Genomic DNA, 27,003 nt, shown 5'->3' on the forward strand with positions numbered 1-27,003 from the left:
GGTCAGAAGCGGGTTACGCTGGAATACATCCGGCTGGCGGGACGGAGAACTGCTTTGGTGCGGGGAAAACCCACTCATCCGGGAGAAGGGAGGAGCCCTGCGTGGCAGGCGCAGCGAGGTTCCCCGGCTCACAAAGGCTTCTCAGAACACGGAAAACAACCCTCATGAGATTTTTAAAAACGAACAGGCCAACTGAATCAAAAGGTACGCGTCTTCTCTCCGATGTGCACCATTAACCAAGTGAATCAGCAGGCTACAAACTGAGAGAAACGTTCAGCATGCGGATCCCAGACGAGGGACTCACGCACGATATGTAAGGAATCTCGCCAATCAACGGCAAAAAGACAAGCAGCACCAGTTTGGAAATGAGCCAGACTGGAAAAGGCCTTCCACGAAAGGAAATGCGCGGCTCAGCACGAAGACACGGAAATGCTCCGTACCCGCGTCCGTCGGGAAATGCAAATTGAAATCACAAGGAGACACGTTTCATACCCATGAGGACGTCCTTTTTAAACGACGGCAGGTGGGTACAAGGAATCCTTTGGGGGGAGGCGGGTGGAAATATTCCGGACTGCACGTGATGGTGTTACAACTGTTTACATTTATGGGGCCGCCCGGGGGGGCTCAGCCGGCTAAGGGTCCGACTCTCGATTTCGGCTCAGGTCCTGAGGCCACCGTGCGTGGGGTCGAGCCCCGCATGAGGCTCTGTGCTGACAGCATGGAGCCTGCTTGGATTCTCCCTCTCTCCTCTCTCGGCGTCCCTCCCTGCTAGCGCTCTCTCTCTCAAAATAAACAGATAAGCTTAAAGAAAAAACAAAATACCCACAACTGTCTGCATCTACGGAAAGCAGGGAACACCACCACACAAATGAGTCCTGACCAAGCTCATTCGTTGCCGCGAGAGCGTCGGCCGCGTATCACGACGGAGAGACACACGCCTGTGGGGAAACTGGAGCAAAGGGCTGGAGGACGGTGAACGCGAAATCCGGGGCAGCGATCGCCTCGGAGAGGGTGGAAGTCGTGAAAACGGTGAGGAAGCTTCCGGGGCGTCCGTCACCTTTTTCCGGCATGTTGGCGGTGATACGTGGCGTCGCTCGCCACGCCGATGTTTTCTGCTTATAAACGTAGGCCCGACGCTATGCCCGAGTTTATAAAAACAACGCCACGCCAACGAACCGTGGAAGAGACGGGGGTGGACCGGGGAAGAACACGCATTATGGCAACAACCCGCCCAGCGGGGACGGGGTGGGGGGACTCGACTCCACCCCGAAACCGCCCCAGGCAGAGTCAGGAGAGCCCCCAGGGTTGGAAGCCCACGGGGGCCACCCTGAGCGACAGGCGGACGGATGGGGACGCACGGGGGGCAAGGGAACGCGACCTCCCCGGCTCCGCGCCCGTTACACGCCGGGCCTTCGCACTTCCCGGAGCCGCACTGCGTCCTCGGAGCTCAGTGCCCGTCCCGCTCGGAGAAGGTGCACGAGGACGTCCGTCCGCGAGCGGGGCTGGGTGGCGGTGCCTTCGGGTCCCTCGAAGCACTGGCACCGGGGATTCCTTTCCGCCACACGCGCCCCGGTGCGAGGACGGTGGCCCTGGTGGTGACTCCCTCGTGCGGAGCTTTAAGCCGCAGACGCGGGGCACCTGGGTGGCTCAGCCCGTTAAGCCGTAGCACCTTGACTACCCTCAAAACGAAGGCACAGAAAACAGCCTCAACCTCGACCAAAGTCAAGTGATTAAGAACTCAGAACAGCTCACTAACGGAACTAGAAGGAGGTACCAAGAAAAGTAAGTTCTAACGAAGACAGTGCACGGCTCAGTATTGACTGTGCGAGTGAACGCGCGGGCGTCACGCTGGGGGAGGGCTATCAGGACAGGGCTACAGACCAGAAACGCATGGTGCGGAAGCCACAGAACATCACCCGAGAGGACCGCCAGGGAAACAAGAGGAAGGAAGACGGAGGAGGTGCCCGGGGAGGGTGGCGAAGCGGGCGGGGCTCCCAGCAGGTCACGGAGCCAGGGGTCTGTGCTTCCCGCCCACATCGGCATCAGGAAGGACTCCGCGATGCAGCTTGGGGGAACCCGGCTGGGCCGCCCCCGTCCCCGTGTGGCTCGTACGCCCCGTCCCGAAGGTCCCCCCCCATCCGAAGTTCACGCTGGGGACAAGCTCCTGTCGGGGCTGGACAAGCAAATGCAGCGCCACCGGGCGGGGAGCGGGGTGCCGGGGCAGGTGCACCCTCCAGATTTAGTTTTTAAGTCTGTGCCCCTCCCCCATCCCAGAGCTTTTTCTTGAGAAGCGAGGGGAGGTCATGGCCTGACTCGAAGGCTGTGGATGACGCGGCTGGGTCCCCAGGGGCACAGGGAGCCCGCCGGGAGCCCGCGTGTGTCTGCAGCGGCACTCTTAGACCGCGATCTGTGGCTTATGGACTCATTTCTGTTAATTAAACTCCTTAATATAATTTTGAGGTAAGAGTGCTTGGCCTGTATTTCAGACGGTCCCCGGAGGACCGGGAAAGGGAGAATATGCCATGTGGCAAAGCGCCATGAAGCTTAATCACCCGGGGACATCTGCAGGAAAAGGCACTAACGGACGAGGGACACGTGGGTGGACCAGTCCACACGCACAATCCCGACTCACTTCACCAGCCCGTCAAGGCTCAGAGCCCGACTCGGTTTCCCTGGGGGCCCACCCACCTCTGAATCGCAGCCTCGGGGGGGGGGGGGGGGGGTGGCTGTCGCTGCCGTGCCCGCCCCCGCTCACCCAGGAGCCAGGCTCCCTTGACTCCCCCCGAAAAGGAACCCTCTTCCTCCTCAGACCGTGTTTATGCAGGGCCGCGAAAGTGCTGCACTGACCCCAGGCCGTGCATCTTCGGAAGGAAATCAATACATAATTATGTCTTCCGTCCGAGCAGCGCGGCCCAGAGCCCGGCTGATTGGGAATTAGAGAAAGTGGAAGCAGAGAGGTCAAGGCTGGCCCAGTGGGCCCAGGTCACGCCCGAGGCCCTGAAGCCGTGGCCGCCTCTCGGGCCGCACGGCCTTTGTACCCGGAGCTGCCGTGGGCTGGGACGAGGTGGCGGGACAGGCAGGGCCCGGGGTGATGGCTCCTCCCCTCTCCCCGCGGAGGAGTCCCTCCCACGTCTGCAGAGGGCTGGACTCCGTGCGGCCACCCCGCACCCCGCTGCCGGCTTCCCGGTCCCTCCCTTATCCCCCTGCTTGGGCCCAGCAACCCAGATGCTCCCCCTCAAGGGCAGGTATGACCTGCTCATTTCTCTGCCTCACGTCCCTCTTGGCAGGGAGCACGGTGGTGGGGGGCGGCGGTTAAAAGCGCCCCCGTGACCTAGAAAGGCCTAAGCTTGCGTCTTGCTGGGTCACCGAGTCCCTGGCGCCCCGTGTAAAACGAGCAAACAAAAACACCCATCCGTCAGGTTGTCCGTGGCGGGATGATGACACGAATAACGCCGACAAACGTGAGCCCGGTGGCTGGTCGCGGTGGGCGCCACCATCATCATCACCGTCACTTTCACAGCTTCCCAGCTGTGGCGCCTGGTGAGCCGGGTCAAAAGAAGGGGCGAGAAGGGGTGAGGACGGGGCTGGTCGTCCACCTGGGCCGTAAGCAGATCCGGCAGAGGCGGGGCGGCTCGAACAGCAAGCACTGACCTCTCACGGCTCTGGGGGCCGCGGGGCGCCATCAGGGCTCCATCAGATTTAGCTGGTTCGCAGACGGCCGTCTTCCCGCTGTGTCCCCTGCGGTGCAGAGAGATCTCGCGTCCCTTCCTCTGCTCACGAGGGCACCGATCCCACCCTGGGGCCACGCGCATGACCTCCTGTCACTCAACACGTCCCAAGGCCCCTCCAGACACCATCACGCTGGGGATCGGAGCTTCACCATGCGGCTGGGGGGGGGAGGGGGACATGACCGGGCCCCAGCAAGGGGACGTCAGAGGAGGCTGGGGCGCCCTCCAACCGGCTGGACTTGGGCAAAAGGCTTGCCTTCTTCATCCTCCAGGCCTCCTGCACACCTGTGCAACTGTAGCACATGCGATCTGGGGAGCCTCGGCCGTCTCCCCCACGTGTGGAGGCTCTGAGCCTCACGGACGCAGGACCCGGACGCCAGCTCTGTCCCAGGGCGGCGGGGGGGGGGGGGGGAGAACGAGCTTAGCAGGGAGGCCAGGCTTGCCTCCGGCCTTGCGGACGCCCAAGCGCAGGCTGGGGCTGGCGTCTGGACCTCAGTCCTGGGCAGGCCCAGAGCCCCGTCTGCAAACGGAGCCGGAAGTCAGCCCGAGGCCGGGATCAGTCCTCAGCCTGCAGCCAGATCCGCGCTGCGCTGGGGCCACCGCCGAGACCCCGCCTGAGGACAGGAATGGAATTTTCTGATGCGAAGTTTAACGGTTTCTGCGAACAGAACCCACGGCCAAAGCTTCGCGGGCGTCGGGCTCTAACCACGCCACGGATGCACCGAGGTCAGAACTGAATCGTTCCCTTCGTGGTTTTATGTGTCTTCAGCCCACGTGCAGCATCCCCACGGACATCGTCTGCGACAAGTGCACGGACGTCAGTGGTTTCCCCTCTGCAGCCAGCGCACCTGCCGAGGCCGTTCTGCTGCTCGATGCCCCTGGGGACCCCCGGCAGGCATCGCCCCGACCCTCGAGACTCTAAAGATAAACCTCTTGTGGACGTTTCCACAGACCCAGGCACCTGTGCCCTCTGTATCCAATCCTCTGCCCTCGCAACAGGGGAGCCACGGCGGCAGAAAGGCGGAGTGTGGCTCGTGGCAGCGGTCTGTGGACCGGGATCACGCGTGGGGTCCAGCCCGAAGGGGCCTGAGAAGTGATCAGCAGGGCCCTGGGGTGGGCGCCCCCCCCTTGGCCAGCAACAGGTGCCGAGACGGGAGGAGACTGGGCAGAGCCCCGAGGGGACCCGTCCCTTGTCCCTGGGGGTGAGGAGTGGACGTGTGAGTGGGGCTCCTCCCCACCTCACTCCAGACGCCACGTCCTCTCTCATTCACCCCCCACGTCTTTCACCCTGGCGGTTCCAGAAGGAAGGTCCGAGCTCTGGCAGGAACATGAGTCTCTCCCACTCCGGGCGTGCTCGTAACGCTAGGGACCTCCTCCGGCAAATATAATATATGGACTCGGAAAGTTTAACTCGCGGTGTAACCGGGCCAGGCCGGCCCCGCCCGTCCTGCTGCAGAGAGCCCTCCAAGGGCCGGCTCATAAATACAAGGACCAGGAGAGCAAACTCACTTCTGTTCCTTTTCCAGCTTCCTTTTTTATATATATATATATATATATATAATTAAACAGTTAGTGGGTAAATTGCATTGTAATTGATTGCAAAATTGCTTTTTTAATGAGATTTAGACACTAGGAAATAGCTTTTTGTTTTTTTTTTTTTCTCCAATATGCCCAGAGTGAACTTGGTCATTTCGACAACAAATTGCCTCCCTGGCCTCCTGGGCACTTGTCACTGGGAGCCGAGCAGAGGGCAGGGGATGGGGCCGCCTTGCAAAGAGGCGGCTGGAGCCCCGGCCCCTGCCCGCCCCCCCCCGCAGGAAGGGCACCCGGCGGTCCTGGTGTCTGGGCCCCTCGGGGCTCCTCCAGGCCCTCCCCCGACCCCCCAAGGTGCCGGCTGTCCGAGCGGGGCCCTCAGACTGTCCTGTGTGCCCCCTCGTCATCCGGGGTGCGACCCTGAAGCCCCCTCTGGGAAGCGCGTCTCCTCCAGCTCGTTCCAGCTCACCCCGTGCCAGTCACCGGAGGGAACCGCGAGGTCTCCCGGCCCCCAGCACACGGGGCCCACCGGGGAGGTGGGAAGGTCAGAGCCCCCTTCCGGGCTCCAGGATTCCTGAACAGGAATCCTGCCCCGAGATCACAGGTCAGGGCTGGGGACAGAAATAGGGGCACAGACAGATCAGGAGGCGAGGGACACTTGCACGGGGCCTTGAAGGGTGAGTAGGAGTTGGCGGGGAGTGAGTCAGAGCTGGAGCACAGTGCTCTCTGCTCGCACTGGGTGCTCAAAGGACGGACCCCGGAGCCGGGAGAGCGTGGCAGGAGCCCGGCGGTCGCCAGGAGGAGCCTGGCCGAAGTCCTTGCTCCGCCCCACCCTTGGCCGTGCTGGGCTGGTTTCTCCCCTGCACGCCGGGGCCGCGGTTGTGAACTACTACAGATGTGCCTCTGCCCTCCGGAAGCTCAGAGGTCTCCACGTGGCCACAGGCAGATGTGTCCCCGGAATCACGCGCTCCACCCTGTGCTAGGCATCCAACCACGTGGGCACACCCCCGGAAAGAGCCTGTAAGGGGTACGGGTTCCGGGCAGGCGGTCAGATGCACCCTCCCTCAGGAGGACTCACCTCCCCCTAGACCCAGAAGACAAGCATCACCCGCGAGCCGGGGAGGCCGGGACGCTGCTCCGTGTGGAGAGGCCCTGGGGGGCTGATCGCTGGGGACCGGGGGCTTCTCACGCGGGCAGGAAGGCAGAGCGGTGGCCGCGGAAGGGAGCCTGGTCTCCGCCAGGGAGGATGGGTCTGTGTGCAGAAAAGCATCAGTCTGTGATGTGCAGACAGGACCTGAGGGGGTGCGGGGGCCGGGGGCGGGCAGGGGGGTCTGCAGCTGGCCTGGCAGGGCAGGGTGGTGGCAGCTGGGATGCGGGGCGCAGGGGGTGGGGAGGCAGAGGCGGTGGACGGGGAGAGTGGATCCGAGAGGGACTTAGCCGGCAAATCAGGGCCTACGAGGTAGGCTGCGGCAGGTGGAGGGGAGGAGTCGGGGCGGGGGCACCGTGGGCCTTGGAGGAGTAGCCGGCCCGGTGACCCCCTGCACGCGAGAGAAGCCGGCCTGGGTCCCCACCCCATATGCCAGGAGCCGCACGGTGTCCCCACCCCCGCACGCCAGAAGCCACAGGCTCGCAGAGATGAAGGACCTGGCCGCGGCCACCCAGCTCACCAGTGGCGGGTCTGGGGTCCGTCCACGCCAACCCAGCCCACCTCTGTCCTGACCCAGCTCCAGATCCCCGGGGCCTCCCTCACCTGCCTGCCGTGTGACCCCGTCTCTCCTGTGCCCTCGTGTGTCCTTTCAGTGACCGCCCCCCCCCCCCAAATACTTGGGGCGACTTAGGTTTGTCCCTGTCCCTGGCCACCTGGGGACACAGCCCTGCGCAGGGCACTGCTCCGCTCTGGGAGGAATCAGGGTCCAGTTAAAACCGAAAATGCAGTGGTTTTTAAGACACGACACGAGCTCCCTTTCTGAGGCTTTTGGTTTTCAAACAGGTGACGGACACACCAGGCTGAGAACCACGGTCCTGCCGGGAGCTGGTGGAAGGGGCAGAAGATCTGCTGGGGCCTCACAAGGACGGCCTCCGGCCCTTGCTGGGAGAACCCTGCGTCACAGCACCGTCAAAGGGGAATCATCTGCACCCCAACAAAAAGAGTGAACACCGGGGCGCCTGGGTGGCTCCGTCGGCTGGGCGTCCGACTTCGGCTCAGGTCACGATCTCACGGTCCGTGAGTTCGAGCCCCGCGTCGGGCTCTGGGCTGATGGCTCAGAGCCTGGAGCCTGCTTCCGATCCTGTGCCTCCCTCTCTCTCCGCCCCTCCCCCGTTCATGCTCTGTCTCTCTCTGTCCCAAAAATAAATAAAAAACGTTGAAAAAAAAAATTTAAAACCTCGGGGGTTCTCTACACCTTACGAGAGGGAGACATTCCCACGAGCTCCTGGGGACCCTCACAAGTGACGCAAGGTGGACGAGGCCGGCTCCCTTCCCTCCAGTGGACAGAAGACGACACCGAGGGCCCGGCAGGTCAAGCAGGTCCCCCGACGCCACACGGCCAGTGGATTCCCGGGACCAGGGCTGGTTCTGAAACCGCTGAGGACCCGCCTCCTCTCCCGGCCCACGGCTCAGGCCTGAGAACCGAGTGTCACCGAGTGCCCGTCTCCAGAGTTTAGACCCTTTTTAGAAAATTCTACACCCAGTCGCTGAAGCCCGTGTGTATTTCAAACGCTCAGAGTCGCAACTTGGCAAAGCGGATGAAATGAGGGGCCCGGGGCAGGTGGCCCTGATGCGACAGATTTACAGAAAACCCGGCCACGGGGGCCGGAGCCGCTCCGGGTGGCGTGGCCTCCGGTAAGCCGCTTCTTCCCTCAGGGATTTATTCTCGGTGGCGACACCCGGGCTGGGGTCGGATGCTCCCTGGAGTCCTTCCTACTCCAGCGAAGTGCTGTCACCGATCAGCTCCGGGCACTGGGCCAGCGTGCGGGGAGGGGGCTGCGGGGCGTCCCTCGGGCGGCGCGGCAGAAAGAGCTGGGCCACGGGGAGGGCGGGCGGGGGGCCGCTCGGTGCCCCGATGCAGGTGCACACGGGGGAGCGGGGCTCCCACCGCTTTGCGGGGCGCCTGAGCCCAGACGGCCCCTCTCTCTCATCTCCAGAAGGCGAGCCAGGCAGGTGGTAGGAAGAGCCCGCCACGGAGGCCACGGGCCGTGGCCGGGGGAGCGTGGCCGGTTCCCAGCGCGTCCTCCGAGGGCGGCCGGAAGCAGGGTTTGGTGGGAATTGCCAGACGGGGAGGAAGGGGCAGGACGTCCCCGGGGGCTGGTTCGGAATGGGAACGAGCCTCACGCCCAAGTCCAAGTCGAGATTTGTATTTCTTGTTTTTCCGAAGCCGCGTTGACGGGCGCCAAGTTCACAATACAAACAGTGGTGATTGCAATCGCTTGCCGTTCCCATGGCAACGGGCGAGACGAAAAGGGCAAACACTCGGGCTGGAGCTCTCCTCGGATTCAGCTCGGTGGATTTTCACGGCCAGGCAGCACGCGAGCACGCGGGGCCCCCCTGCCCCCCGTTTCGAGAGTGAAAACCCCTCCTGGGTCAGTCACCAGGGGCCCCCGGGCTGACCGGCCAGGGTGTGAAGCCGCTGGGTGGCTTCTTGAATACCTCCAGCGACGGCGAGCTCACTTCACCGCTGGCCAGATGCATGTGCTCACTGAAAGGGGACGCTCGCTGAGCGGGCAGGGGTAAATCCAAGAAGGCGTGGGATCAGGCCGCCCCCCAGCGGGAACGGAAGGACAACCGTGGCCAACAGCTCACGTTCATCACAGCCTACGTTCGTGCGCGTGCGGCTCCCAGCACCCCACCCTCGACAGACCGCAGAGGACCAGGTCCGGCGGCCGGTGAGCTGAACAGTTGCACGTGTCACACACTGTGCAAATCGCCCCACACCCATGACCTCATCTGGTTCCTGCCACGGCCTGCCTCAAGCACTATTATCTTTCCTACTTCGCGGATGAAGACGGTGGCCTGGAGAGGTCAGGGCCACGGTCGCGGAATCACAGCTGAGGCTCAGACCCGCCGACCCCGGGGGCCCACGCCTGGCAACCACACAATGGGGCTGGGGATGCCGGTTGCACAGCTGGGCCTGGTCTCCCGAGCCTCACGCCCCCCCCTACAGAGAGGTACGCCGTCACCAGGGAGGATCAGACTCCGGAAAAACATCACCGACACAAAACAGTGAGTCCACAGAGAAAACGACAATTAAATACCTGCCCGGGGCAGCTGGGCCCCAGGTACAGAGACACAAGGTCTTTCCCAAACTCAGCTGTCAGGTCAGCGTGTGCCTACTGTGTGCCGGGCACCGGGGGAGGCCCTGGGGATCCAGAAGGGATGAGGCCTGGACCACACGGAGGGTGGTGGGCAGGGAGGGGCGGGCAGGGCCGCAAGCCGCCACAGGGCAAAGAAAAAGCAGTAGGTGTTACAAGAGTGGTGAGGACTGTGGCCGCTGAGGCTGGGAGAGGGGAACCCTGGAGGGCTTCTTGGAGGAGAGGGCCTTTTCAGTCACTCCTTTGCTCGCTCACCAAAGCCATGTCTGCTGTGTCCCCACAGGCGCTCTGCAGAGTGTGGGATGTGAGGACAGCCTACCCCTCCCCGCAGGATGGGATCAAGAGTCGACCGGAGGAGCAGACAGAAACTCGTCCAAATGCCGGGAGGGGGAGAAGGGCTCTGGGGACGAGGGAACCAGACACCGGGCTCGTCTGCGGTGTCCAGGGGAGGCTTCCTAAAGCGAGAGGCGTTTGGGCCGGGAAGAGAACGCTGAGGGCCCAGAGGAGGGGTCGGGGGCTCGGCTGGGACCGGGAGTGGCCCTGGATGAGACCTGACCGCGGGGACGACGCAGGAGGGCTTCCTTGTGCCCCCGCGGCACCAAAGAATGACGACCTCAGTCCTTCCCGGCCAAGGCCTCCCTCTGGCCCAACCCCCCGGGTCAGGAAGCACAGGTGCCCCTGGTGTGGCCCATCCTGAGAGGCACAGAGCAGACCAGACGAGAGCACAGACGCACCTGCCGGGGCAAAGGGCCGTCAGCCGGGAGCGAGGGGGCAACGCGAGGGGCCTCGGCCAGGCCCCGCGGAGACGCTGGACGGAGAGGACAGCGGAGTCCGCGGTTACCACAATACTGGCTCCAAGTGGGTGGGTTTGCCTGGCAGCGTCCCCAGGAAGTCACAGGCAAACCAATCCCGTGTGAGGGGAGCCCCCCGACCCAGGGCCACCAGGCAGGCAGAGGGTCAGGCGTGGACGGGCTTCCGGGAAACACAGGTCTCCAGGAAAGACCCGGGTATTCCTCCCTGGATAACCCGCCGAAGCCGGGAGCCCCGGGGACCCCCAGGGGTCTGCTCGCCCAACCCGCGACCTGCGGTGAAGCCACCGCCCCCAACAGCACGGCCCGCTGTGGAGGTTGCAATCAAGTCTTCACTGTCTCACCTTAAAAACGCATGGGCCAGCGAGGATGTCTAGACCCGGGGGCAAGAAGGACCCAGCGGGGGAACACTGGGGAACTAGGGCTATCATGGGAGCCAAAGCGAAAAGTCAAAAACCTCCTCCATATCCTCAGGGAGATTTGGTTCCCCATAAAATAAGAACAGGGGCGCCTGGGTGGCTCAGTCGGTTGAGCGTCCGACTTCGGCTCAGGTCACGATCTCACGGTTCGTGGGTTCGAGCCCCGCATCGGGCTCTGTGCGGACAGCTCAGAGCCCGGAGCCTGCTTCGGATTCTGTGTCTCCTCCTCGCTCTGCCCATACCCCGCTTGTGCTCTGTCTCTCAAAAAGAAATAAATAAAGGTAAAAAAAAAAAAAAAAAAAAAAAAAAAACAAAAACAGAATTTCGTGAAAGGGTGGAGACGACCCCCAAGATAAGAAAGAGCCCCAAGGAACTCGCAATACAACAGCAGCAATGCAAAACTCAGTGGAAAGTGTTGCAAACGAAGTTGCAGAAACATCCCCAGAAGTAAGACAGCAAGGAGACAGGGTCGGTGGGAAGTAAGAGTACGAAACTCGGAACACCAGCGCATGAGTCCAACATCCGACAGACGAGAGCTCCAGACGGACCGGGGGGTGGGGGAGGGGGGAGCACAGGAAGCCAAACGAGGGGCGTTTGCAGACGGACCCAAAGACCCTCCACGGCACGTTGCCCGGAAATTGCCAAGTGTCCGGCAGGAACAGGAGGTCCGAAAAGACGTGAGAAGGCCCAGACGGTCACACACAGAGGCCGGGGAATGAAAATGACTTCTCTGTGTGTTCCAGGCTGAACTATGACACCCCCCCCCCACCCCGCTTCCTATGTGGAAGGTCCTCATCCACAGCACATCAGGGTGCCATGTGACCTGGAAACGGGGTCCTGATAGACATCACTGACTGGGGTGAGGTCACACCGCAGCAGAGCAGGCCCCTAGTCCAGGACGACCCAGGTCCTCAGGAAAAGGGGGCATTTGGGGGGCGCCTGGGTGGCTCCGTCAGTCAAGCGTCCGACTTCGGCTCAGGTCACGGTCTCGCGGTTCGTGGGTTCGAGCCCCGCGTCGGGCTCTGTGCGGACAGCTCGGAGCCTGGAGCCTGCTTGGGATTCTGGGTCTCCCTCTCTCTCTCTGCCCCTCCCCTGCTCTCACTCTCTCTCTTTCTCTCTCAAAGATAAATAAACGTTAAAAAAAATATTTTTTTAAAGGGAGCATTTGGACACAGACACACGCATGGGGAGACGCCGCGGGACGGTCAGGGCGCAGGAATTCATCTGCCCCCAGCCTCGGAAGGGAGCAGGCATGATGTCGGAGTTCCAGCCCCCAGAACCGGGGGACGGGGACGGGGGACTCGTGATGCGTGAGCTGCTGTGACAGCAGCCGGAGCAGACTAACGTTAACGGCGGCCGGGGGACAGCGGGAGAGGGGTCTCCAGCCTCGAGTTGTGCAGCCAGCCAAGGAGCGGCCCAGGGTGAAGGTGGAATAAATACACCGTCAGCGCGACTTAGCATCGCAGGAACGCCCACCCCCCACGCGCCTGTCCTGAGAAAGCCACTGCAGGATGACGCCCGGCACGAAGCGCAGCGGCAGGAGAGACGGGAGGAAGACAGGCTCCGGGAGGCGGGGAGGCGTCCCAGAGGGCCCGGCGGTCCCGGAGGGGGCTGGAGCAGGGCCGCTCGGGAGGCTGGCACAGCAGGAGGCTGCTAAGGGACCGAGGAGTGTTTGGAAACAACTTCCGGCAGACGCAGGGCACCAAGCGCACCCGCTCTCGCACACGTGTGAGCGCCACCCGTGCGACAGACGACACTCGGCACCTGGACCGCGGCAGCGAGACAACGGCACGACGAAAGCCAGGGCCCAAACGGGGCCGTGAGAGGAAGCGTCGCCACCCCTCCGGCTTGGCCGGCGTTCACACGGTCAGAAGGAAGCAAACGCGAGGTCTCGGCCGTGGTGGTGACGTCCCCGTGCGGCGGAAAGTGCCGGGCCGTGGGGTTCGGCGCGCCGAAGCCGGGTTCAAACAGGATCCTTGCATCCAGTGTGCGAAATCCCGACCCGGGAGCACAGGATCACAGTCTGCGTCCCCTCGCCCCCTCCCCCGCACGCAGGCCGGAGAACCTGGGACACAGCAGCTTTCAGCCGTGCCTGACGTGCACAGAGAGGCCCCGAGCCCGTTCGTCGATTCACCCCCCCCCCCGGTGGTTCCGGTAAATTCCGGCTCCAGTCCCCGCGGGCGAGTGAGAGGCCGATGGGGGGCCCCCCACCCCAGCGAGGACGGCCAGCCGGCCACCGGCGGGCAGCTCTGTGACACCCCCGTCGGGACCTCTTGGCCCCGTTGGCCCTGAGTCCTTCCAGGGAATGACTCACACAGGTGATCATGAAAGAAGGGACCAGGGACACCTGGACGTGCCCCGGCTCCAAGCTGGGCCTCCTGTGGGGCCCTGGCCACGGGCCCTCAGGCCCCCTCCCCGAGGAGCCCCCGGGGAGCGGCCCGCCCACCCGCCTGCTTCCGTGGGGGCTCGAGAATGAGGAGAGTGAGGGCCTGGCTCGCAGGAGACGACCCGGGCCTCCTCCGCCAGGTCACGGCCACCAAGTGATGGGAAAGCAGGTTTGGACAGAAGGATCCAGGGGAGCGTCCAAAGCCCCAGGCAGGGCGGGCCCGCAGTTGGGAACCGACCCACCAAGAAGGAAGACGCTCGGGGCCTCGGGGAAAGAGAGACGCAAACATTTTCGAACTGGTCCCAGCGAGCACAGACGTGGATTCTTATGAACGAGGATATCAAGGCTCTGGATTCTGATTCTTTCCCTCCACCTGCGAGGTTTTGCCCGAGTTACCCAGAAGCACGCACGTCTGACCACAGAGGGGGCTCCTGTTCCCCAGCATCATCACGGTCGAATCTCGGGTCGGGGGGCTTCCTCCTCGAGCACAACCTGATCCTACCGGTTGTGGTCCTGGCTTTCGGGTGCCCTCGTGTTCCCGGTCCCTGACATCAGGCCCGGCCCTCTGTTCCCCCCCCCCCCCCGACACCTTTCAACAAGACCACATTACAGTCCCGCCGTCACACACGGGGCCCCGGGGACGCTGGCATCATCGGTCGGCAGGTGGGAAGGCGGTCAGGCAGGGGGTTCTAGGGCGCAGGCCCGCTGGGGACCGTCTGTCTGTCCAGTCTGTCACAAGGTCCCTTCCAGCACATCTGCGGGTTCCCGAGCTGCTGTCACAAAGACCGTCCGCTCGCCCCGTGCCCTGGGAGTTCCTCTCCACCAGGGGGAGAAGGAGGCCTTCCTGGGGACTGGCTTCTGTGGGTGCCGGTGGGCGGTTCCCACGGACGGCAGCTGTTCCTGAATTAACGGGAACGAGGAGGGAGGGAGGGAGGATTTGGGGAGACTGGACCCCAGGGGGGCCTCTTTGCTGCTGCCCCCCCGCCCCCCGCTGCAAGTCTCCCCTCCCTGTTCCCTCCTCCGTTGTGAACTCTGGAGCACCCAGCGGTGGGCCCGGGGGTGTGGCCCGCGAACGGGCAGGCCGGGCTGCAGATGCCAAGTCCTGGGAAAAGGAAAGAAGTTTCTAGGAGACAAAGGCGAGCCATCGGCAGGATGAATGCGAAAGCTCGAGACCAGCCTCTCTTTTCTCGTGTAGAATCCCCCGCGGGGTCCTGAAAAACTTGTTCTCAGTATTTATTAGGAACAGGGGACCCGTGTCCCTGAAAGCCTGCACCCTTCGCCCCCCCCCCCCACGACATACGCAGCAGGTGCCCCGAGGCTGTGCGTCCCTCCCCCGACTTGGGGCTACGACCAGGCTGTGGAGTATGCTCTGCTCTCCAGCCAGAGGACAAGCCGGGTCCCAGAGGCAAGCCCAGGGCTGTGGCCGGCCGGCGTGCGAGCAGGTGACCCCGGGGCCACAGCGTGCCTGGTGGTCAGAATGACAACAGCAGGGTCACCCTCTTTACGTGCATTAACTCGCTCGCTCCTCCCGAGCACAAACCAGGAAACGTCGGGCCAGAGGGGCAGGGATGGGGGGGGGGAACCCACTTCAAAGGTTGTTCATCGAAAGACTGGATCAGGGGCGCCTGGGTGGCGCAGTCGGTTAAGCGTCCGACTTCAGCCAGGTCACGATCTCGCAGTCCGTGAGTTCGAGCCCCGCGTCGGGCGGCAGGGGAGCGGCCCCTCTCCAGTGCCCACGGCCTCACCCCCCAGCCTGTGCACGCGTGGCCTTCCACCCCAATGGGGGCTCTGCAAGAGTGATCCTGGGGGCACGGGGGCCCGGCTGGTCATGGGGTCCTGGTAAGGGGGACGCAGGGGACTCGGAGGAGGAAATGTGACTACAGGGACTGCGGTGACAAGGGGCAAGGAGCCACGGCCCGCAGGCCCGGAGCAGCTGGAGGCAGAAGGAACAGGGTCCCGTCCCCGAGCCTCCAGGAGGAACACCACGCGCCCACACCCCAATTTTAGTCCCTCGAGGTCCATTTCAGACTCCCGACCTCCAGAACCCAGAGACACACATGCGACGTCTGAGCCTGCGCGTCTTTGACGGGCGATGCCTCGATCACAGGGACACCCGGTGACCTGAGCGCAGCACTGCCCTGACAGCAGGTGCACGAGAGCCCCCCCAGAAGGCAGCTGAGGGGACAAAGCCTTGACCTCACTGTCCCCAGCGCCCGACCCGCTGGCGGGCTTCCACGGGAAGAGGGAGCCACTGAGGAAGCACCCGGACAGCTTCCGGGAGAACAGAGTGTAGCGAAGACGCGGCAGAAGGGCCACACGGAGATGCCGCTCATGTCCCGTGCAGGGTTCGGGGCCACGCTCGAGTTCTGCGGAGGAGCAGGGACCTTCCTTCCAGCTGGAACACGAGTGGACAGTCCCAGGAGGACCGTCACGGCCCCGGGCACAGAGGGGGACGTACGTCCTTCCAGCGTCCTGTCTCCCCTCCCACCCCAGCCTGGCCACCCCTCGCTCGCCTTCAAGGACGGGATTCTGCTGGATGAGAGAAGGGCGCCCCGCGTCACACGGGGACGTCCTCGGGCCGTGCCCCTGGCAACGGACGCTCACAGGCCAACGTAGCTGGAACGCGGGGCCAGCACTAGCCGATACGGCGACTGAGCAAATTAGGACGAGGTGCCCCTTCCTCCAGACATTTTCCCGCCACCTCCTGGGAACTTGCAATAACCACATACCTACGATGACCGTGAGACAAACAGGGGCCCCTGGGTTGTGCAGTGCCCAACGCGCACAACTGTAAGTGGCAGCCCGGGAGGCTTTCGTGGAGCCCCATCACACCCCGAACGCTGGCGGTGATAGGTGCTCTCCTTTGCTCTGTTTGTCTGCCTCCCGGACCCTGCCCGACGATCTCGCACGCCTGCCGGCAAAGACCACCAGGAGCACGAACGCGGCCAGCTTACGCGCTAACCCAGGAGCGAGCACAGAAGAGACTCCCCCGTCGCATCACGTTCACACGCAGCTCGACGAGTCACACTGAATTGTGAACAGTGTGCAGGGTCGGAGTGGCACGGGGGCACGGTCCGCCACCACCCACACCCCGACACGCGCCCCTCGGGACGCGCTGGGAGCACCACATGCCCCGGAGACGGCGTGAGGCACGGAACGCAGAGCACCTCGTTTGGGACGAGCCGGTAAGGCTGCTGACGCACGGGGTCAAGGTTAACGCACCTATTTTTTTGCCTTTTTAACGTAACTTCCCGGAAACCGGACCTCACAGCTGCCGCCTGGACCGCGATGCCCTCCCCGCCTGGGCCCCCATGGGACGCGGTGCCCGGCTGTGGGCTCAGGGCCGCTCGACATCAGACCTCAGGGGCCACGGGACACTGTCCCCCTAGCTCTTCCCCGGGGGAGGGCTTGGTGGGGACGCGGGGTCAACTGGCTATGAGGACACACGGTGTCCCGGCCGAGAGACAGATCTCAAACATGCTCTTCCCCCTTATCTGCCTTCCCCCTCCTTCCCCCCTTCCTCCCTCCTCCCTTCCCTCCCTCCCTCCCATACATCACACTCACGTGTAGACTGTCCCGGGAGGAGTGTTGTACAAAAAGTCCCAGCCCGGAAACATGGAAACCTTGAACACTAATCCTGAGGCTGTCCCAGAACTGCAGTGGGGTCTGGAATGTTACTGCCCTTCTCCGAGCCTCAGTTTCCCCATCTGTACAGGGGGGTGCCTGGTGGCATTCGGACGCTGCAGCTCTAAGCCCTCCCTTCCCTGCGCCCTGCCCGCGGGACCTGCTGGCGACCCGTGAGAGTCAGAGAGTCAGGGCAGGTCGGGGCTCCTGGGGAAGCAAAGCTTTCTCAGGGATCCCAGCCAGTCCCAGCTCCGGCCCCGGGGACCCCAACCTGCTTGATCTCTGCTGCCCCCTGCTGGCCACTCGGAAGCAGCTTCCAGCTCGGTCCCTTGGAAAGGTTGGAAGGGGCGACATCCCAGGACCCTCCTGCGCCCACCTGCCCAGACCTGGCCCAGAGCACCTCCCGGAGGCTGTGTCAGGGCCACAGGAAGCCAGCGCCGGGGCCAGAGGCCTGGACAGGGTGGCGGCGCACGTCGGGGCCCTGGTCAGCTCTCCCCACCCCTGCACCAGCCAGATAGGGTGAGAGGCACCTGGGTCCTGAAAAAGAACCTGTGGTCCCGTCCTTGGCCTTTGGAGGGGGTGAGTCTATTCTGTGTCTGGATCTGGCACACACAGGGGGAGGGGGCGGGGAGGAGGGGGAGTGTGCCCAGCAGGGCAGAAATCACCAGGGAGGGGTGCGGCCGGTGGGGGGGGGGGGAGGCTCCGACCACCCGAGAAAGGCAGGTGGCAGGCAGAGGGGAGGGCTGACCAAGAAAGGCCTGAACCAAAATGTGGCCGATCCCCACCCCCTGGGTGGCTGGCGGGTCTCCAGGGAGGGAGGGTCTCCAGCCTCACGGGTTCCACACGGTCTCCAGCATTGGGGGGGGGGGGGGGGGGGCCCGCCTTCCACCCAACCCCCCCCCCCCCCCTCCGCCTCTCTTTTCTCGGGGGCTTGCAAAGTCCTAGGGCATCAGGAGGGGGCATGGTGGCAGGGGACCAGGGTCGTGGGACACATTCTGGCCTCGGCACAGACGGGGTGAGACCCTCACGGACCCCAGGGAAGAGGGCGGCGGAGGGAGGGCCGCACACTGAAAACGGAAGGACCCTGGGGGCCGGGCGTCTCCGGCCATAGGTCCTGGTCCTCAATTAATTCCCTCGCCAGGCTCCCCATCTGCTTTGCAGCCTCCGGTGGTCCCACCCAGGGCAGTGGGAGGCCGGTGACCGTCCCGCTCCAGCCCACGGTGTCCCCTCGCCCGACCCGCTCCCCTCTGCTTCGCGCACATATACCTGGACGGCCCTCAGCCACGAGCCTGAACCCACCGAACGCTAACCCCCTTTCCTTGCCACAAGTGACCTCCTTCTGTGGCCCCTGGGGGCCGTGAATTTGGAAGCACAGAAAAAGAACCACGATCAGAGCACCGCACGGGGGCCTTTGGGGAAACTTACACCGTTTATTGGTTTTCTCATTTTAAAGTCAGCCTGTGGACAAAGCACAGAAACTTGGTTTTGGCTACAGAAGGAGCACAGGTGTTAACAGTGGGGACAGAGCAGAAGCAAAGGTCCAGTGGTCACCCCGCACAGAAGGGAGTGGTGGGGACTCCAGAGAGAATTCTAGAGGAAGCAACAAAAATAACCAGGGGAGGTCGGGTGGCATTGAAGGCTGTGGGAGACAGGGGAGGCCAGGGAAGTGGGGGAGGCTGGGGAGTCAGTGGAGGAGGGGGGGAGGAGGGGGGCAGGAGGAGGCTGGGGGAGGCCGGAGAGTCAGTGGAGGAGGGGGTCGGGGAGGCCGGGGAGGCCCGGGAGGCTGGGGGAGGCCGGAGGAGGCTGAGGGAGGCCAGACGTCAGTGGAGGAGGGGGGCAGGAGGAGGCCAAGGGAGGCCAGAGGAGTCTGAAGAGTCAGGGGAGGACGCGGCCGGGGCCGGCCGGGGGAGGCCGGAGGAGGCCGGGGAGGCCCGGAGGCCCGCTCCCTGCCCTAGCCCAACATGTTTCGGCAGCGCAGCCGTTCCTCCTCCCTCTTCTCCTCCAGGCGGCTCTCCAAGAGCCTCAGCTCCCTGCGCACCGCCTTCTGCATGGACGGCTCCAGCTCCAGCACCTTCTGAAGGTCCGCCCTGGCCTCCGCCTCGTTCCACACCTCCGCGTGGGCCCGGGCCCGCACGTAGTAGGCCTTCACGATGCCTGAGGGGAGGATCGGGCCGCCCCGGCCGCCGGGGCCTCAGAGGCCGGCCCCGCGAGGCCGAGCCTCGCCCGCCCTGAGCCCGGATCACGAGCCGTGCCCTCCGTGTCCGCCCGAGCCGCCGCCTCGGTTTCCCCCCCCAGCCCGCGGGCCTCGGGGGGGGGGGGCGGGGGGGGGGGCCTCTCCCTGCCCCCCCCGCCCCCCTCCCCCTGCGGCCGGCGCTTACTCTGGGCGCCAAGTGAGGCGAGGCGAGCGCCCGGCCCGGCGCGCAGTAGGACCGCGAGGCTTCTCCTGACAAGCACCTGCTAGGGGCCGGGCCCCAGAGTCGCGGGCTCGCGAGCCGCCGGGTCGCCCGACCGAGGACGCATCGCACGGCGCGGGACCCCTCCCGCCGCGGCCCCGCCCCCCGCGCACGCGCACGCGCACCTGGGTGGTGGCGCAGGATGTCGCTGGTGTGCTCCAGCACCTCGTAGTACTCCTCCTTCTTCAGCAGACACTGGCAGTAGTTGAGGATCAGGGTGTTGATCAGCTTCTCCAGCTTCAGCCACTGCACCTCCCAGGGCTTCTCCTGCCCGGGGAGCGCATGCGCCGTGAGCTCGGGCCGCCGCCTGCCCCCCCCCCCCCCGCCGCCCCCCCCCCCCGCGGCCTGGCCCCTCCCCCCCCCCGCTCCCAGCCGCCTGCCCCCTCCTCCCAGCCGCCTGCCCCCTCCCCCCGGCCGCCTCCGCCCGCCCGCCGCCTCCCACCTTGGTCTGCAGGTTCCGCAGGCACACGATGGCCTCCTGGTACTTGGTGGAGGCCTCCTCGTATCGGCCCAGCTTGAAGAGCCGGTTCCCTTCCCCGTGGAGGACGGGCACCGCCTGCAGCTTCTCCTCGTTACTCAGGCTCCACGTCTCCCGCCGGTACTCGCTCGGGGCCTCGACCTGGCCCCAGAGCGGCAGGCCGGTGAGGCGGGGACCGGGGTGCCTGCGTCCCCGCGGCTGGGGAACCCCCTCGGCGTATTCCACGGGGAGGGTGGGCCGGCCGGCAGAACCGTGCTCGCCAGCCACAGCCACAGCCACGTACACGGGGGGCCTAAATCAGATCCTCTGTGCGAATCAGGGAAGGACCGCCCTTTGTCAACACACCTGACTTCAGTCTTCAGAAGATCGTCAGGATACTCATTTGGCAGAACTACAGGCTTTATTGCCATCTGCCGGGTAATCGTCATTCTAAAGGTTCCCACATACGGTGTCGGTGGCGAGCACCTTGGAGGTGATGCCCTTGTGCAGTGGAGAAACCGCACAACTGTCCTAGCAGGCCCACAAAGACCCTCCGCCGACACGATTCTCTTATTTATTTGTTCATCCACGTAGCCCTCGGGCTGAATCTCACCCTGGGCCATGAGCTGGGTCCCGACCCGGGCTTGACCCTCTCCCGCCACCCCACAAACACGAGCTATCAGTCACTCTGGGGTCTGGGTGAGAAGGCGTGGGCAGTTCTGTTCAGCCTCTCCCACTGCTGGAGGACCAGGTCTGAATCCAGGACCCCCGGGACTAATTGGAAACCACTGGAAACAAAAGCACAGCCCAGAACCAGGAGAAGTAAATGCCTCCGAAGTGAACACCAGTAACTCCCGAGAGAGCTGGTCTCAGATGGGCTTTTGGTACTTTTGGGGGTCAGATTCCACTTTTGCTGTGGTTTATGAACTCTCTTGTGCTCTAAAGAGAAAGCAGGTGACGCCCAGGGACCAGTGAGGTCAGGCTCCCTGCGGGCCCACTCCCCCGGGCACAGCTGCCCTGTGTGCTTCCTTCCCCCCGGCCCCTTGCCCCCTGCCCCTGGCATCCCTGCCCTGCTCCCCCTTCCCTGCCCCATGCACCTGCCCCCCTGCCCCTCTCCCGACCCCCGCGCACCCCCCTCCCCCCCATACCTGCCCCTCCCCCACCCCTGGGCGCACCTGCTCCCCCCGCCCCTCCCCCTGCCCGGGGCGCACCTGCAGCAGCTCTATCACAAAGATCAAAGGCTGTGGCTCTTTCTGCAGCTCGTCCAGGTCCTCGTAGCCCAGCGTGTGGTAGGCAAACATGTTGGCCAGCCCGCACGTGTGCACGTGCCACTCTGTGGGGTCCTTGCCCTCCGCCACCTGCCGCAGGCTCCGGGACAGGATGGGGTAGACCCCTGTGTGCTGTGGGGAGAGACCACGGTGGCTTCCGGCCCCAGAGAGCCCACCTCTGGGTCCGGCCACAGCCGCCATCCCTGCCCGTGGCTGGTAGCACGCGTTGTCCCCAGCACGCCCCGCCAATGACTGGGGTTCACTGTGTCCCGGGCAAAGTGTTCACCAGCTCCTTCTGTTAGCCGCTTCGGTCCTTACATGACCCGGTGAGGGAGGCACGGCTATTATCCCCACTCTGTAGATGAGGAGACTGCAGCCCAGAGAGGTTAAGTAACTTGCTTAAGTCACACAGCTAGGAAATGACAGAGCCGGGATTCAAACCCGGCCCCAGAGGACACACTCTCGCCACAGTGCCATGCTGCCTCTTGCTGGCCCTTGTGCTCAGCGCTGACGCATTTCTCTCCCGAGGAGACCTGAGCCCCTGAGTCCGTGACCCGCGGGGAGGGAGATGTGGAGGGTAGGGGAAGGAGCAGGCCCCGGTGGCCGAGAGGGCCACACTGATTCGCAGAGAGCCTGGGCACCACACCCGCCATAGGGGAGGTGTCGTGGGTTGCAGGGGGTGGGTACAGATCCCAGCTCATCCCAGCCCCTCCCTGCGCTGGGCACCGGGCTCGCCCTTCTGGGGGTGGAGGAGGCCTGGGGACATCAGCCCCTGGGGCCTCAGCTTCCCAGCTGTGAGCCCCTCTGCTTGGACCCGGTTCTGACACGGCCCGTCTCCGGCTCTCTCAGGGCAGCTCCGGGAAAGACCCGGTGTCGGAGACTCCAGGGGCAGAAACAGCTCAGCTTGTCCTCCAAGTCACCAGCGTGGGGGTGAGTGGGGGTGACGGTCAGCGCTCCCCGCCCCCAGGAGCCAGGATTAACCCAGAATGCCCGAGGCTCCTTTGTGAGGGAGGTGACCAGATGGCAGTTAATCCCATGGGGATCAAGGCTGAACTAAAGCCAGGAGAGGCCCCAGGAGCAGCCGGCTGGGGGAGGGCCCATCCTGGCCCGGCAGGCGGCCCCCGGCTCACACGCCCTTCGTCCCACGAGTCCACGGAGCCACCGGCACCCTGGAGCCAGCAGACCCTCTGGGCAGCACGGTGGGGCTGGGGGTGCCGCCAGGAGCCAGGAGAAATCCGGGAAGGATGGAGTCCCCGTCTGTGCCCGTCTTGTGAGGCCAGCTTGCCTGGCTGGGGACCGGCAGGACAGCTAGAGACACACGCGGGGCCCTCTGTGGGGCTCCAGCCCCGGGGACTGGGACCCAGGCGGCGACGGAGGCAGGGGGCCCCAGGACCCCTGCCGGTCTCTAAGGCTTCAAGGCCCGGGGCGGGTTCTTTCTGAGGGGCTGTGTCTATACTGGAGGCTGCAGACCGGTGGGCCCGAGGCCATATTCAGCTACCAGATGGGTTTCGTCTTAACCCGAGCCTTGTGGAGTTTTTACCAATTGGTTCCTGACATGCAAGTATTGAGGGAGTCCGCACGCTAATGAAGATTTCTGGCTCATCTTAAAAACTCAGAACATGCAGCCACGCGGCAACCAAGGGGGGCGGTGGCTGAGGACAGGCTGCCCCCGTCGATCGGCCAGAGCACCCGGCCCCTGGTGGAATCGGAGTTCGCAGCCCTTGGCCTCACACCCCACGCTACTGGGCACCAGCACGAAACCCCACCTCGAGACCAGCGTCCTGCCCACGGTGGGGGTGAGGCGGGGAGGAGAGCTCTCAGGGCAGAGGCCCCCAGCTCCTCACTGACCCTGCCTCCCCTGAGTAGGGGGAGGTGAGGGAGGGAGGAGGCCCCCCGCTCTTCAAAGCGAGACCTGATGAGGGCTGTCCAGGAGGAGGGCTCTGCGGGGAGTGAGGGGCAGAGCCAGGCCCTCCTAAGTCCTCTGGCAAACACACATGATGATCCCACCGATCGCTGAGTTTTTCCAAAACTCAGATTCTTTTTTTAATGTTTATTTATTTTTGAGGGGGTGGGGGCAGAGGGAGAGGGAGACACAGAGTCCGAAGCAGGCTCCAGGCTCCGAGCCGTCAGCACAGAGCCCGATGCGGGGCTGGAAGCCACAGACCGTGAGATCATGACCTCATCTGAAGTCGGGTGCTTAACCGACTGAGCCACCAGTGCCCCCCAAAACTCAGAGAGATGGCCCCCAGGGAAGGGGCTAGGTAAATTAGCCTTGCCAAACCTTTGCACACTTCCTGGCCCAGATGCCACCTCTCTCCCCACATGTAGACCTGGTGAACTCCTATTCATCCTTCAATACCCGATTCAATGTCGTCTTGAAAAAGTTTCCCCCAAGATCCTAAAGCAGCTAGTTGCCCGTCATCTGTGGCCCCAAGGCACTGTGCCCTCACCGACTCCCATCAGGGCACTGGCCGCCCTCGGTCGTAACTGCTCAAGTCTCTGCTCCTCCTCCAGACTGAGAGACAGAACTTTGTTCCACCCCTAACACACGGCACAGCCCAAACCTGGTGCCCAGCGAATGTTCCCAGATAGATAAGCAGACAGACAGACCGACCCATGAAGGGTGGATGCTTGATGCCTGGGTGCGGCGACGGAGAAGAGGGAAACGTCATTAGAGAAACCACCGTGGCACGTGCGTACGTGCGTGCGCAATCACGGCGGCCGTGGGCCGGGAGGAGGCATGGCAGGCTGTCCCCGGGGCATCGAAGTCGCCAGCCTGCGAGACGCGCACACAGACCGCCCAGGACACGCAGACCCGTGCCCGCGTTGGGGGGGGGGGGGTAGCAGCAGCTCGGGGTTCTGCGCACAACAAATCAATCGGCCAGTCGAGGGTTCGTTGGCGACGTGAGCGAGCGTGCGCCCTGCGGAGCACGACCCCGCTGGCGGCCTAGGTTCGTCCCACGCGCCCCCCGCCCCGTGACAGGTGCGCGTGCCGGAGACCCTCACCATAAACTAACGGAAGCCACAAAGGAGCCGATTTCCTGAAGACCTGGCTCGTTGAAGACACATCTTTACACTCTTTCTACACATTAGGAAGAGGCACAACACAGACGCTGGTAGGCAGAGGAGACACGCCCACCTGGCACCTGGCACCTGGCACCTGGCACCTGGCGGGGGAACCGTCGGGCGGGCGCCCCTAGCGGTAGACCCCCGGCATTGCAGCCCCTGGCGGTCACTGGGGGCCGGGGTCCAGCCTTCCGTCCGGATAAGCGGTGGGGGAACCAGGGGTCCCACCTCCACCCTGTCCCTTTACTTGTCTGACCCAGCCCAAGTCGCTCTTCTCTGCCTCTTCTGCTTCGTCTAAAACAGGGGAGTTCGGGGCGCCTGGGGGGCTCAGTCGGTTAAGCGTCCGACTTCAGCTCGGGTCAGGATCCCGCGGTCTGTGAGTTCGAGCCCAGCGTCGGACTCTGTGCGGACAGCTCGGAGCCTGGAGCTGCTTCGGATTCTGTGTCTCCCTCTCTCTCTCTGCCCCTCCCCTGCTCACCCTGTCTCTCTCTCTCTCTCTCTCTCTCATATAAATACACATTAAAAAATATTTTAAATAAATAAATAAGATGTTTAAGTTAAAAAATAAATACATAAAAGTTCGTCTCCGAAATTCTTCCAGCACTTTTCAGTTGCCCCGAACTATGCTTTGCCCTCGTAAGCACCACATCACGTCTTCCCCACAACAGCCCCTTAGCCTAGGGTTTCGGTTGTCTACGGATGAACAAGACAGCCAGAGGGAGGAAGGACTTCCCCCAGGGTCACACAGCCCCCGAACTACCCCCGGTGAGGGCTTGAATCTGATCGGCCGCCATCAGCAGCCGCTGCGTCCATCGGGGGAGAGCCCAGGGGAGCAGGTGCTGGCTGGACCAGGCTCTCAGCGTCTGCACCCATCGGCCAATCACAAGACAGGTACCACCCAGTGAGAGGGAGAAGCAGGTGTGGCGCACGACGTCTGGAAACTACGGGGACAGAGGGACGCGGTAGACGATCCACGGCAGGGGTCTGGTCCCTCCAACGAATCTATGCCAAGGGGACAAAGAGGGGAGACGACCCAAAAAGAGACCCAAGACGCGTATCCACAGGGCCTGTGCATGGACGTTGTTTGGGCCCAGCTTGGAACAGCCATAGAGAGTGGCGGGCACAGGACCAAGGAGCGACCGGCATTAAGGAAATAGCAGGGTTTCAAAAGGATGTAACGATGACACCGAGGTTATGTTATTTTAGTATCTTTTTTACAGATGCAAGATCTAGGATTTGTGGGTGAAACGATCCGGTGTCTGGAAGGTGCTGTAACCACGCGGGTGAGGGAGAGAGGCAGAAGGATGGGGCTGGAAGCCGCGCTCGGGTCGATGGTGGCTGGCGTGGGGGATGGGCACTTGGGACCTCACCGCACTTTCTGTTGGCTTTCGTATATGTTTGAAAGTTTCCCTAAGAAATGTTTGTTGGTGTTGTATGGAAGCCAATTTGACAATAAATTTCATATATTAAAAAAAGAAAAGAAAAGAAAAGAAATGTTTGTTGGGGGGCGCCTGGGTGGCTCAGCCGGTTAAGCCTCCGACTTCAGCTCAGGTCACGACCTCGCGGTTCACGAGTTCGAGCCCCGAGTCGGGCTCTGTGCTGACAGCTCAGAGCCTGGAGCCCGTTTCAGATTCTGTGTCTCCCTCTCTCTCTGCCCCTCCCCCACTCGTGCTCTGTCTCTCTCTCTCTCTCAAGAATAAACATTTAAAAAGATTTTTTAAATGGAAATAATTTTACAAGGCTCACAGGAGTGGGGAGGGGGCAGAAAAGTGACCCGTGGCCAAAAGTCCCCAGGATCCAACAGTGGTGTGTGGGGCATGGGTGGCCCTGGTCCCACATCCCGCCAGCCAGCCGCCACGCTGACTGTCGCTCTGGGGCTTGCTCCTGGGGGTGACTCTCCACCTGCACGGAGGAAGGCCACCCAGGGTTTTGTCTCAGCCCCGCTCCGCTCCGCGGCCCGGCAGGAGCCCCGGCGGGCGCGCCTACTTACGATGGAGTCGCACCAGAACTCGGCCACCTCGCCGATGCGCATGGACGTCAGGAGCACCTCCCAGACCTCCAGCTTGAACATGTTCCCGATGATAATGTGCATGGGGTGGCCCACGCGCTTGCTGTCGTCTATCACCGTCCGCTCGTCGTCACATTTCGTGGTGCGGAAGTGGAAGATCACCTGGTGGCCGAGACAGGGACCCCGGGTCTAGACGCACCTCCACGGCGCCTGCGGAAGCCCCCCCACCGGCACTCTCGGGGGGGGGGTCCCCGGGACTCAGCTCCCGCAGCCCAGCCAGAGCTCCCCCCACCCAGGGGCTGGGAGCCCACTCCCTCTCCCGCAGCCCAGCCAGAGCTCCCCCCGGGGGGGCCGGGAGCCCACTCCCTCGCAAAGGGCCCCGTCCCACCCTCTGGCAGCCTGCGGGTCAGGAGCCCCTCGCTTACGTCAGCCCTGGATCTGCGGCCACAGACCCCGGGAAGCCCCCCAGAGATTTGTGGACAAAACGACGACCGCCGAGGGCCCCTCCTTTTAACTCGACTTTTGGGGCTCCAGGAAATTCCCAAAGCCCTTCCCCTGCCCCACGCCAGAGTTTAATTTTCCAGCGTCAAAAGTGTCCCGCGAATGGGCACCAATCCAGAGGTCCCCAGGTGCTCAGGGGTCGACAGTCCAGGGACGACGTGTCCGGCCGGGTTCTGACAAAGCCGGACGTGGTTTCAGTGCGAAGGCTGCCGTGGGGGCCCCCTATCTGGTGTGGGGGGCGGGACCCACTCACCCGGGACCCGGTGATGAAGTTGGGGAGATCCCCTGTGCCTCCGTGCAGGATGGTTTTCCTGACCCCTTCCACATTCAGGAGCAGAGTGGCGTCCATGGCTGCGGGTGAGGGAGGTGTGGGCTCAGGCACAGATTATCTCCCCGGACGAAGGGCTTGGGTGGCGGAGACCTGGGGATTGGCCCGCAGGGGT

General features: G+C 63.7%; 1 protein-coding gene across 2 annotated transcripts; it reads right to left on the reverse strand.

The window, feature by feature from the left end:
• AIPL1 (AIP like 1 HSP90 co-chaperone) lies at window positions 1-26,960 on the reverse strand. 2 transcript variants are annotated; one of them, XM_040453518.1, is made up of 6 exons: window positions 26,814-26,960; window positions 26,042-26,221; window positions 20,929-21,117; window positions 19,703-19,879; window positions 19,386-19,527; window positions 1-97 (listed from the first exon to the last, which is right to left on the reverse strand). In XM_040453518.1, exons 1-6 carry the CDS (start codon window positions 26,907-26,909, stop codon window positions 75-77), a joined length of 807 nt encoding a protein of 268 aa, XP_040309452.1. In that variant the 5' UTR covers window positions 26,910-26,960; the 3' UTR covers window positions 1-74. The 2 variants fall into 2 exon arrangements, with proteins under 2 accessions (XP_040309452.1, XP_040309451.1); XM_040453517.1 differs by lacking the exon at window positions 1-97 and adding an exon at window positions 18,214-18,961 and having other exon boundaries at window positions 26,814-26,957.
• Window positions 26,961-27,003: the final 43 nt, after the last annotated feature.

Source organism: Herpailurus yagouaroundi, unplaced genomic scaffold (assembly GCF_014898765.1).
Source record: "Herpailurus yagouaroundi ecotype Mexico unplaced genomic scaffold, PumYag 208, whole genome shotgun sequence".
NCBI lineage: Eukaryota > Metazoa > Chordata > Mammalia > Carnivora > Felidae > Herpailurus > Herpailurus yagouaroundi.

Coding starts and splice junctions, on each gene's coding strand:
- AIPL1 (XM_040453517.1), bottom strand. CDS start 26,909: ATGGACGCCACTCTGCTCCTGAATGTGGAAGGGGTCAGGAAAACCATC. Junction 21,118..26,041: donor AGTTCTGGTGCGACTCCATC/GTAAGTAGGCGC, acceptor CTCTCCCCACAG/CACACAGGGGTCTACCCCAT. Junction 19,528..19,702: donor TGCGGAACCTGCAGACCAAG/GTGGGAGGCGGC, acceptor CTCCCCGGGCAG/GAGAAGCCCTGGGAGGTGCA.